We start from the raw sequence: 11830 nt of genomic DNA on the forward strand, positions 1-11830 counted from the left end.
TTATATTTTTATTTCTATTTTGCAACCCTCAAAATTTTGCTAATACCTTTAACGCCTACTTGCACCTTTTTAAAATACAAAAAAATCATTCTCATGATAGTATCTAGTATCTACCATAGCTAGCTGCTAGCACGAACTTGCAATGAATATTCTTGAAATGTAGTAGCTCCGTACAACTTAGAGTAGCCTAAGTCATCTTGCAATATCAAAAACCTCCTCCTACTCCTGCTTGGGAAAAAAACGCTTCTTCTCATCCATATGAAACAACACAACAGCTACTACATCTTCTAGCTTGAAGCTAAACACTAGATCGAATGAATGCGAAGGATCTCGCCCGATCTGCTGATCACGGTTTGACCTTGCTTGGACGATAGATGAACTTTGGCAGCTCTCTTGTGGTGAGGTATACATGCCAGCAGACACCTTAATTTTCATGCTGCCCAACAATGTGCAACAATGCCGTCGTGCATACCATAGGGTCGATCGAGAACCCATTTTAGCATGTGTTATCTCCCTGATGGATGATTGCGGCGGCAGGTACACTTCTCCTGGTCTTCCTTGAGAGCCTGCGTGCATATAGGAAAAAAAAAAATCAGTGTTGCTCTGTTGCAGACTTGCAGGTATAGCTAGCTGCTATAGCGTGCTGGTAGCATACTGATCGATTCTACAAGTCCATGATGGTGTTGGTTAAACAAGATGTTCTGGCATAATGAACTTGTGATTGTTGGGGATATCGATGAGCCCACTGTGATGCTGAAATCAAAGGAACTCTGATCCACGCCCGATCTCGACTGCTTCGTGTGCTTTTTTTTTTCTCTATCTCTAACCAATGCAGCTGCGATTTGCGAGCTGAAGTAGCATGATGACAGGTTCGTTTTCTGACAGTATAGGCGGATCACGTACGCAGTTACATACCTGCAGCTCGCTCTGGAGTCCTCTGATGTGATCGACTGCTAAGTCCAGCATGTCCGCCGTACTCGTTTGCTGCCACATTTTAAGGAACAAAAATAAATGCATATTTGAACTGCATGTATGCCTGCTGTAAACCTGCTGACTGCTGTGCGTTCGAAGAGATAGACTAAACAACGACTAGGAACGGAGATATATATCATGTACGCAGCTGCAGCATGGGTAATGTTTACGACTGATCACCTTGTCCATGTTAGGCACAAGCGCCTGCAACTTCCTGAGCTTCTCGCTGATCCTCGTTCTTCTCTCCTACAACATCATTAATCACACGCCTTCTGAGATTAATCTTAAATAATCTACTACAAAACAAAGGTATGCATGCAAGCTGTTCAAAGATGCAGAAGATCATCCTGAAATACTACACTATGACTGTTATCATGCATGTGTTCGCACCAAAATTTGAGCGATTTTTTGCGCCAACAGAATGGTTTTTCAGAGTCCCGTTAGCACAGTACATGCAAGCTTTCTTAGAATATTCAGTGCATGCAAACTTCTTACGGCATTGCATGCCATCATTTGTATCAAGAAGATGGTCTCGGGATTGGGAATAACCAATCATTTCTAATATATATATATATATATATATATAGTACCCGCTCTGCGATGCTCCTTGGGTGCGTGGCACATCCGCGCTTGGCTCGTACTCTGAACGGGACCTGATCTTGCTGCATCTGCAGGTATTTATCCATGCCCGCCGCCTCCTTGGTCACACCAAACTGCATGCACAGATCCATAACCAAAATGAAATCTTGCGATGTTCTTATTTCAAAAAATCTTGCAGTACTGTTACTGTTACACACAACTAATTTCCTCGTGGTTCACTGCTTGTAGTTATAGATAAGTATAACCTCATATAACTGATACTTCAAAGACCTTAACATGTCGTGAGCTTCTTCTTCTTCTTTTTTTTTAAAAAAAGAAAGCTTGTAAGAGGTGCTACCAAGCCTTCCATGCTTGCGTATATATTAAGGGAGACTAGGGTGGTTCTAAAACACAGGCAATTACTGATATCATGGCATCTGCAGTGTGGTCTTCTCACATTCTCTTTTACAAATATGATCATGATCATATATGAGAGTTGTATCAAGAGACTCCCATTTCAGCAAGGTCACATTCTCTTTTATGGAATAGGGTCATATATGTCCACATTTCCTTCAAGAAACTCCCTTTCCAGCAAGGACATGCAGAGAACATATGTAAAACAAAAATATAAACAGCACTATGTATGGCAAGAAAAGATTTATTTTGACAGATACTACCTGCAATTCATAATTACTAAGGCTGGCTATGATGTCATCATTGTTGTGTATTCCTGCTTTGCTTGCCGGGTTGGAGAACACGATAGAATTTGAATCCTCCCACGGTCCAATTGAGAACCCGCTAGAGAAGGAGCGTGCGACACCGTTGGCCGTGATGTTCTCTTCAGAGTGGCCAATACCATGCACATTACTGGTGAGATCCGGGATTCCATCCTCTGAGATATGAGAGAGGGTTCCTTGTCCGGCTAGGTTCATCGGGGCCTTCATCTTCTTGTGATAGCTACTCATTGCATGGTGAACCTCACCACCAACACCAACTCCAGCTCTTGCATTTGGAAAACCTGCTTCCATGATAAAACAGACAAGACATCTGTTACTGCCTATTGTTGTCAGGATTACTGCTGGATCAAGTTTGACATTATTCGTATTCTTAACATATGAAGCTTCAAATATATATGCATCAGATTCATGTTTTTTCCACACGATTAATTTTACCAAGGACAAGAAAACAATCACTTCATCATTTGTGCCATAAAGCTTTGCACTGCTTCGTCTTCCAATCTAGTTGTCTTTTTTGGGAAAACTTTTTTCTACATCGCCGCACAAAGATTTGCCCCGTGCTCCTAGCTGTGATGAATTTCTTTTCTGACCGTGTGCAGACGTCAGCAAGGAGAGGTCAGCCGAACCTAGACATGCGACAGCATCCCAGCTATGCTGGCCCCCGCATGCCAAGGCCAGTGGGGCCAAATATATTCAGTCAAGTGGGAATTAGTTGGACGCATTCAGCAAGTTGTTTTGGGTCTTGGACGACTCAGAATCATCTATTGAAACCGGTTTGGGCCCCATGCAATAATCATCCATACTGCACATGTCCTAATTACTGGAGTATGACTATTAGTATAGAGTAGTCATTTCGACCATTACATTATGAGTCAATGATTTTGCTATAACTATGTTCATTCTGCCTAATATTTTAAGGAAAAATGATCAGTCTCTTTGTATCAATAAATATTGTTCAATGAATACAAAATCACAACTTGTGACTTGTGGGGAAAACAACGGGAAAATGTGAAAAAAAATAGCAGTTATACTTCTAATAAATTAACTATAAATGAGCAAGCAAGCTGGTGTTCCTACGATTCTATTAACTTGTTGTTCTTCAACATTATAAGTCCACAAATGTGAATGACAAATCTAGAGGTGGCAGAGTGTGTATGCAGCCAAAATATACTGATAATAGTTGTTACGTTATTCAAATTATTACTATTACTTGCAAAGTCACCAATTTAAATAGTATCTTGAAAATGTGGTCGGTGGGTTCATTGACAATAAATTATAATATAGAGTACAAGTCATTACTACAATCTATCATTTTTATATCTAGTGAAGGATAGACATTACATGTCAAGTGGTCCCACATAAACATAAGGAGCGCCTCTAGTTAGACAAAAGTAGAGCATAGAGGCCTCAACATCCGGGTGCAAATAGCAAATACGCATAATCTGATTATATATATGCTCAAGTAGGTACGGGCAAAGCAAATCTGAATTAAGAAAAAAGTTAGCAAGAGGTGGCTACTGCATCCACAAACCCATGAGCCCACGTTTCTCTATGCAAGAGGGACCTACCATGAAAAACCATGGTAGCTATGCAGCCCCTAGTTTTCCCTTGCCGGTTGCAGGCAACCTAATTTGACACCTCCATGATTTTAAAAACAGTGGGATATAGTGCATGAAATCAGCAAATTGCCAAATTAAATTTGGTTCAACTAGCACATATGTATGAATGAACTACCCAATGGTACATGTAATAAAAAATAAAAGGAGAGAGGATGTGTAAATTTCAAATGAATTACTGGTACATGTTGCATGGTGGTTAGGGCTCTTAAGAATGTGGGTTTCTCAAAACCCAAGAGTAGGGGGGGGGAACACATGATTATTGAAGTTGCATGTTGCTTGCAGTCCTACATGAATTGAGAATATGGTTAAGTTTCTGATGGAGTGTTTCGATGTAATGCAGGAACTAGCTAGGAGAGAAATAGACACAAAGTAAAGTTTTCAAAAAGGTTGGATCTCATGTTCTTCAAATTTCCTACGGACTGAATCGATAAATAGCAATTTTGTAGAATTTCAGGATGCATGGCCAATCCTTTGTTGCAAATCGCCATGACGTTCTGAGTTGATTTGTGTGAGACAAGCATCGAACAAATACTATATTTGTTAAGACAAAGTTCAAAATGAGTATTTAGAGTAAATGATAACACTTGATTTGTTCTGAAAAGGCAATAAAGCATGCATGCCCTGTTGGCATTAGTAAAATTTGTTTTTACCAAATTGGGCAAGGAAAATCTTATGCCCGCCATCATGCGCTAACACCGCGCCTTTTGCCCACTAAAAGGGAGCATGATGCCACTGCCCCAAATTAAAGTGTGCTAGCTGCAATTGCAGCCAACTGCGTCTCCCCGAAAGAACGAGGAGCACAGGAGTTGCAGCTCCAAATAAATCTCTTCATTCCTAACCACGCATGCGCTGTAAAGAATAAGGAAGATCAAGGCATGCAGCACCTGCTGCAGATGTATTGGATTACAGCATTGCTCGGATCAACGCTGAGGTTTCATTCTTGATACCTCTGCAGAGGCGGCAGAAATATTCCTGAAGACACTCGAATCGATTTCAGACGGAATAAGAGAATGAACAAAGACGACAGGCAGGCGAAAGAAAGAAAATGATGGTATTATTTCCTGTCAGACAGAAATAATCTTGGAGAGAATTCCAAAAGCAAAATTCGAAGGAAGGTCGAAATGCCAATGACACGGCGAGTGGATGATGGATTAATTCGGTCGACAAGAAGAGCTCATCAAGAATCATGTGAAGTTAAGCTAATAAAGAGCAGCGCGCGGTTGGGAGTTTGGAGTAGTTGGTGCGAGTGGAGAGACAAGACAAGACGGGAGACAGCAGTATAGCAATGGCACTTACCGTTATCCACGACAGGGCTGGAGAAGAACTCCGGCGGCGAGCTGCTGTGCCGCGGCAGCGGCGCCGCCGGCGGGCCGCCGTCCCGCTTCCCCTCCACGCCGAACTGGTGGTAGCGATGGTGCATCCCTTGCCCGTGCCCGTGCCCCAGCGAGATCTCCCCGTGGCCGTACCGCTGCTGCTGCTGCACCGGCGCGCGGTCCCCGGACGACGACGGCGGCTCCCCGCCGGGCGCCGGGAAGAACGCCCTCACTGCCGCCGCCCCCGGCGCCTCCGTGGGGTCAACGACGAACGGGAACTGCTGCTGCGGCTGCTGCCCCGAGCCGCCGCCGCCGTAGCGCGAGCGGCCCCGCTGCGGCGGCGGGTCCATGCCCAGCGCGCCCCCACCCACGTTCGGCGGCGCGGGCAGCTCGCTGGTTCGAACTTTCCCGGTCGTCGCGCGCCACTAGCCGCGCGCTTTAGGTCTGAGGTGTGGGGGGGGGGGGGTTGCTTTTGCGCGTGCCGCCGCCGAGCGAACGCGGCCGCAGCGAGAGCGAGCTGCTGAGAGCAACCACGCGACCAACCCTCCAACCCCAACCCACGGGGCGCCAGACCAGAGCACCCAACCAACCAACCAGCACGCGTGTGCGTGTGCGTGTGCGTGCGCGAGGAAGCGACCGGATTGGTGGGTCGCGGCGTTGTCGTCGCTCCGCCGCCGGGACGGGAGGGGAAAATATATGGGGCTCCCGCTCCGAGGTCCCTCGCGCTCGTGACTCGTGATCCGCCCGGGGTGGTGGTGGTGGGGCTCGGGGGCGTGTGGTGAGCGTGTGTTGGGCTGCGGCGGGGGACTCGCCGTGCCTTCCCTCGGTTGGCCTGGCTTTCCCTTCGCCCTGTTGCTCAAAGCGGCAAGTGGGGCGCGTGGGGAGGAGGGAAAGGTGGCCGCCTACGAGGCACCGCGGCGGCCGATGACGGGTGGGCCCCCCGCACGCATTTGGAAACCCGCGGCCAGAGCCGGGACCGGGACGGCAGGCAAACCGAGGCGAGCCGCTGCCGCAGCCACACGGCCGCGCCCGCGGGTTGACGACGGACGGGTTCACCGCACCGCACCTCACGCGGCCTCACATCACGCGACGCGAGCTCTCGATCAGCTGCGAGCCTGTGAGCACGGCAACTTGCCGCTCCTCCCAGCAACCCGCGGCAACTTGCCGCTCTCGTAGGTGGTCTCCGGTCTCCCTCTCCCCGCTCGTATAGTAGCGATCCACCGGCGGCAACTTGCGGCGGCGTTCGTTCGTTTTCCGTGCGAGGACTGATCGGGTGCTGCATGCATGCGCCAGGCTTGACCGACTCTGTGGGGATTGACTCCCCCCGGATGGTGTAGTCATTGCACGGGCCAGATCAGCTCCCTTGAAACTTTTGCACGCTGCTAGCGTGGAAATTCCAAGTCCCCTGAAACTTTTGCACGCTGCTAGCGTGGAAATTCCAAGGCCGGTGATGGGACACACACAATGTCCACGAGCTTCCCTTTCTCGACAGCAAGTTGATCCCCATCCCCTCCCCCCATTCAAACAGCCTGAGATTTGCGCCTCATCGACAATTCGCATTCTGTACTGCACTACGGCCTCCTGGATGTGCATGCATGCTTGCTCAGTCCACGAGCAGAGCACAGTGAAAAAGCCGCACGACCCGTAAAACCACACGCAGGGCCAGCAAGACCGAAAACCAACCCGCCGCCGCCGCCGAGCGCGCAGCCGGAATTCAGATTGCGGCCGGCCGGCGGCAGTAACCATCAGCAGCCACGCAGACAGGCGTGTGACAGGACGTGGCACGCTGCCGTCTCAGCAAGAGATCGGGCGAGTAAGAAGGGAGGCGCGCGCGCCCTTGTCGTCCCTGCTGCTGGTGCATCCCCCCTGGGGGAGATGCGGGGATGCGCCCAGCGGCCGCAAATGGGCAACTGGCCCCTTGTTTATCGCCAACTTGAACCGGGGGCATACTTTTACCCGCCTCTTGCGTACGGAGCACTTGCAGACACGCATTGACAAACGGCCGGTGACAGCGTGACATCGTCGCCGGTCCGCCGTGGCAACGTCGGCCAATGCAAGCCTGTGAGATGCCTGATGGCGGCCGGTCGTTGGTGTAGTAGTACTACGTCGGGAAGACATATGCTCCTTCCACCGGACGGGTCGCGTGGACTCGTTCGATTTGGTTGTGTCGCCCCGGAAACATGCAGTTTGGTTTATTGTTGCATACGTTGCAAATGCCCTAGCTAGCTTTTGTGTTATGGGCCAGATCTAGCGTGAAGAGTACTGAGCTCGATCACCAGTTTGCACACTCGCTCTAAAACCCAAAGGCTATTCTAAATAATTAACTGCAGCAATAAACAAAGCCATAGCCCATAGCTCTCTTTACCGCAGGCAGGCAGAGAGCCTCCGATCCTGCTGATCGGATTTGGTCCTCTTCTTTGCATAGTGTCCCTTCCAGTTATGTACGTATACTTGATGTTTCAGGCAGCAACACGCCGTCTCTAGCTAGCAGGCAGCTTATTTATGCTAGCTGGGATAGTTCAATAAGATCCAATAACGAAGCCATGGTTCTGAAAGTAGATTCCAGTACAAATCAACGCACATGATTTTCAGATATCTACCTACACCTTGTCGTATGTACTGCGAAGAACCAATCCTGCCTTTTGAAAACGAGGTTACATTAATTCCTTGTCAGTGACAGTGTGTCCAGCAAGTTGCTGATCCAACCAGAATGAGCGGCAACCTACTAGCTAGCTTCAATTCATGACCAGTACTGACAGTGCGCGCAGCAAGTTGCCGCAGGCCAGATGGGCACAGCAAGCAATATGATGTATCATCTTATGCTGTGTCCGATATATATCTGATGCAATAATCGACCAAATTAGAGAACCCGATTTCTGTATCATCATCCTCCCTCGCCGACAATAAGAGGGGGGGGGGGGGGGTGATGCACTCCGTCCGATGCGATGATTGGAGAGAGAAAAAGCCCTCTGGCTGGCTATCATCATCTCATACCGGCCCCTGGGCATGGCGGCTGCTTGCTTGCACGCTTCGTGCCCAGCGGAGAGCTTTTGGGGGCATCCTCGATCGTCCTAGGATGCGAGGGGCATGCACTCGCTGCCGCAATGATGATGGCTAGCTCGTCAGCGGAAAGAGATGCTACCCTTGAACCTTAATCTACGCAAAGTAAAGCTCGGAGCCTCCGATCATCGGCTGGTCGCAGGCGGCGGAGGATGTCCTTTGGAAAGGGAGGTCAGAGGTGAAGGAGCAGGCCGGTGTGCTGGCCGGATGGACCAGCTAGCAGACGCCGGCGTGGCGACAGGCATGCAGACCAAGCAAACGAAAGCGCGCAAGCTAGCTAGGTGGTTAAACAAAGGGGGAATTCGTAGTACTTGACGGCAGATGCGAGGAAGAAAGGGTGTGATCCATGGGATGGACGACGACACCAACTGCGTCTTTGCTTTTGCTCTTATTGTAGGTTGAATTGGTGGGATTTTGAAAGGGACGCGACTGGATTTGACCCCATCCTGAGAGAGACGTGTGTAGGAGTACAAGCAGCCTGTACCGAACGGGGTATGGGACGAAAGAAATCTGCGTTGGTTATACTGCGCTCCCGACATGTACTCTATGGTGCCCACACACTAATGGATGTGCATGCATCGACCGATCGCAGGTCGACTCATCTTCTTGCCTCGATCTTTCCCCGTGATCGAACAGTTACCATCGCTAGCTAGCTGCCGTGACGACCTCGACTCTCTGGTGAGAGAAGGAGAAAAAATGGACTCGCGTTTTTTTTTAAGAGTGCAAGATCAGGACACGCGCGCACCACACTTAAGCTCTCACACACTTGACGTGTTCTAACATATGCCTAATTAATAAGATTGGAAATCTGGCATCAGTGCCTCGCATAGCGTGTGTGGGCGTTTTAACATCTGAATAGGTAAACAAAATTGGAGACCTAACTTTTCGAAAACAAATCCGATAGAATAAGAGGGCCCATGTCGATCACCAAATCCCACGTCCACGATGTTTTGTTTCGTGGGCGGGTAGAACAAACAGAAATTTGCTGGGCCAATGTTTAGTGGGCCTTGCCCTCGTGTAGGAACTGGTTGGTTTACCGCCGGACGGCCCACCTCATTATGCGTTCCCTATGGATTTGAAACTTCAAATTTCATCTGAGAGACCCGCTCGAGAAGGAAATGTTCATCATCTGACGTTATTTTCACTCCGATTCCCCATTTGAGCCCAACATGATTCTACACGGTGAACTGGTGGAGGAGGGACATGAATGGACGCTGTCCTGCTCCGAGCCTCCGAGCAAATGTCCTTCGTCCCCCTCTCGTCACACGTCATTCTGCAGTGGAAAAGCGTGCGCTGCGCTTCCGACATGGCCATTGCATTTTGCATGCAGCCCAAGCAAAATGGATGCAGAGCATAGCATCCTACTGGCTACTGGCCAGGGAACACGCGACCCTGTTCCGCCTAGGCCGCGCGCCACGCAAAGAACATCCTACTGGCACGCCATGCGCGGCCGCGCCCGGTTTCAAAAGCCGCGGCGTGGGAGGGAGCGGGCGAGCGCGAGGCGGTGACAACGCCGCAGCACGCCGTGTCTCCCTCCCTATTCCTCCCCTCTCGCGCCGCGCACGTACGCGCGCGACCGACCTGCGTGCTGATTGCTTGCCATGCGGCCGACGACGACGGCGCAGCGACGGCCGGTCGGCCTCCGCGGCCTGCGGCGCCGGTCCGTGGCGCTGGCCGCCGTGAACCTGGCGGCCGCGTAAAAAAAAGAAATATCCTTTACCTGGACAGTGATCATCTAACAAATGCGCCAACAATATACTTTTTTAAATCGATAATTCAAATCATCCACACGATTGTTGATATCTACTCCTACATCAACACGCAAATATAAACTGTGCCTGGGAATCCCAGGCAGGGTTCAAATCAAGGCTCGCGTGACTAGCTTGGATCGGATATAAAATCGGTTGTGCATGTCTACTTGAACATTCCGTATCACTCGGTTAATTAAAGCTACTTGAGTATTTTTTTAAAAAAAAAAGAAATATCCTTTACGTGGACATTGACCGCATCCAAGTGCACCAAGAAAATGTATTTCAATAATTCAATCGGTAATATCAAATCACGTATGTCAACACGCAAATAGAAATTTTGTAGAGAATGTTAATCTGCAGTGGCCCTACATAAACAAAATTAAACAGGGAGAACAACGCTATAGGCTGCATGGGAATCCCAGCCACAGTTCAAATTTTTGACGAAATTCCCTACTTTTTACTAGTCAATGGAAATAATATTTTCTGATCAAAAAATTTCAGTAAATTTGATTTTGTTTGTGTTATATATAAGTTAGAGAAGGTAAGGGTAACCACTCGCAGCTCGTGGCGCAATAATGAAAGGATCCTTTACCACATGAGACCAATAGGCTCTAGTTTCAGTTCTCGCTTATGGTTCTATTTCAATTGATTCATGTGTTTTGAGATTCTTGCCAAGCTCTCTTTGTCTCAAAGCATATGGGGAGCGACCATCTTGTGAATACTAAAACTATAGACGTCCTTGAAAAATATTTTTCACAAATTGAAACTGTCAAAATTTGACCAACATTTGGAACAATTTCATGAATTTTATAAATTTAGCTGATTTTGGTGGACAGTGGAAAATAGTGAAAACAAATTTGAAACCTGGTTCTCATCAACCTCGGAACATAGTGTCCAGATCACTAGAACCAAAGTTTTAGAAGACCCTACTCCACTCTCTAACACTGTGAAGATTGCTACCCATTAGAAAATCCTTTATTTCTATCCATGCAACAAGTACATCATCATTTTTTCATGCGTAACTATAATTAAGTTAATTAGGAATCAATAATAAAAGTGAGCATACCGTAGGTTCTAATCTTAGCCACTCATAGTAAATCGTGGAAAGGTGGCAAAATCCTAGAAAGTTTTATTGTAAACAAATGATATATATAATCATATGTATTTAGAGTCCGATCCTATGAGGCACAAACTATTTATGCTATGTATATGAATATACCAAAACAAAAAGGATCTAAATTGAAACAATGGTACGGCTAGAGAAATTAAAAAATCCTTTATATTGTATTTATGGACATAGATCTCGATTGGAATAACTGCGACTAGAAAAAAATACGAACATTCGAGAAGACATTCTAAATGTTTAAATTTATCAAATGGTATTCTATTTTGGGCCAGTTTGGCTAGGCTTCGGGGGCTCCAGCTCCTCTCTCTGACGCGTAGTGGTGTCGAAGGAATCGGAGCCCTCCGGTTCCTCCTCCGGCTGTGGGAGGGAGAAAGAGGGGAGAGAAAATGAGCTCATGTAAACAGTGATGCTATAGTATGATGTCGGGTGGGGGTCAGGAGGAGCCGGAGCCGCGACGTCCTTTGTATGAAATTTGCATTTATATTCGTGCGTCTGGAGTCCGTCCAACACGATATTAAAATGGGGAGCCAAAAGTCATCTTTGCTTCGAATGAACGTCTGGTGGTCCTCAACTCCTCATCTCACTCCCATCAACAATAGTCTCAGATCCACGAGAACCAATTCCGGAAGAAAAAAAAAAGGAAAGTGCAAAAGGAAAATTCGAAGTAGCCGCG

At 47.9% G+C, this 11830-nt stretch overlaps 1 protein-coding gene across 1 annotated transcript; it reads right to left on the reverse strand.

The window, feature by feature from the left end:
• Positions 1–127: 127 nt before the first annotated feature.
• Positions 128–5570, reverse strand: LOC112900753 (transcription factor bHLH129-like). Its single transcript, XM_025969561.1, has 6 exons — positions 5204–5570; positions 2229–2569; positions 1563–1685; positions 1153–1218; positions 916–984; positions 128–566 (listed from the first exon to the last, which is right to left on the reverse strand). The coding sequence occupies exons 1-6, from the start codon at positions 5568–5570 to the stop codon at positions 507–509; spliced, it is 1026 nt and encodes a 341-aa protein (XP_025825346.1). The 3' UTR covers positions 128–506.
• Between the last annotated feature and the right edge of the window lie 6260 nt (positions 5571–11830).

The sequence above is a fragment of the Panicum hallii genome, chromosome 7 (genome assembly GCF_002211085.1).
Source record: "Panicum hallii strain FIL2 chromosome 7, PHallii_v3.1, whole genome shotgun sequence".
Classification (NCBI taxonomy): domain Eukaryota; kingdom Viridiplantae; phylum Streptophyta; class Magnoliopsida; order Poales; family Poaceae; genus Panicum; species Panicum hallii.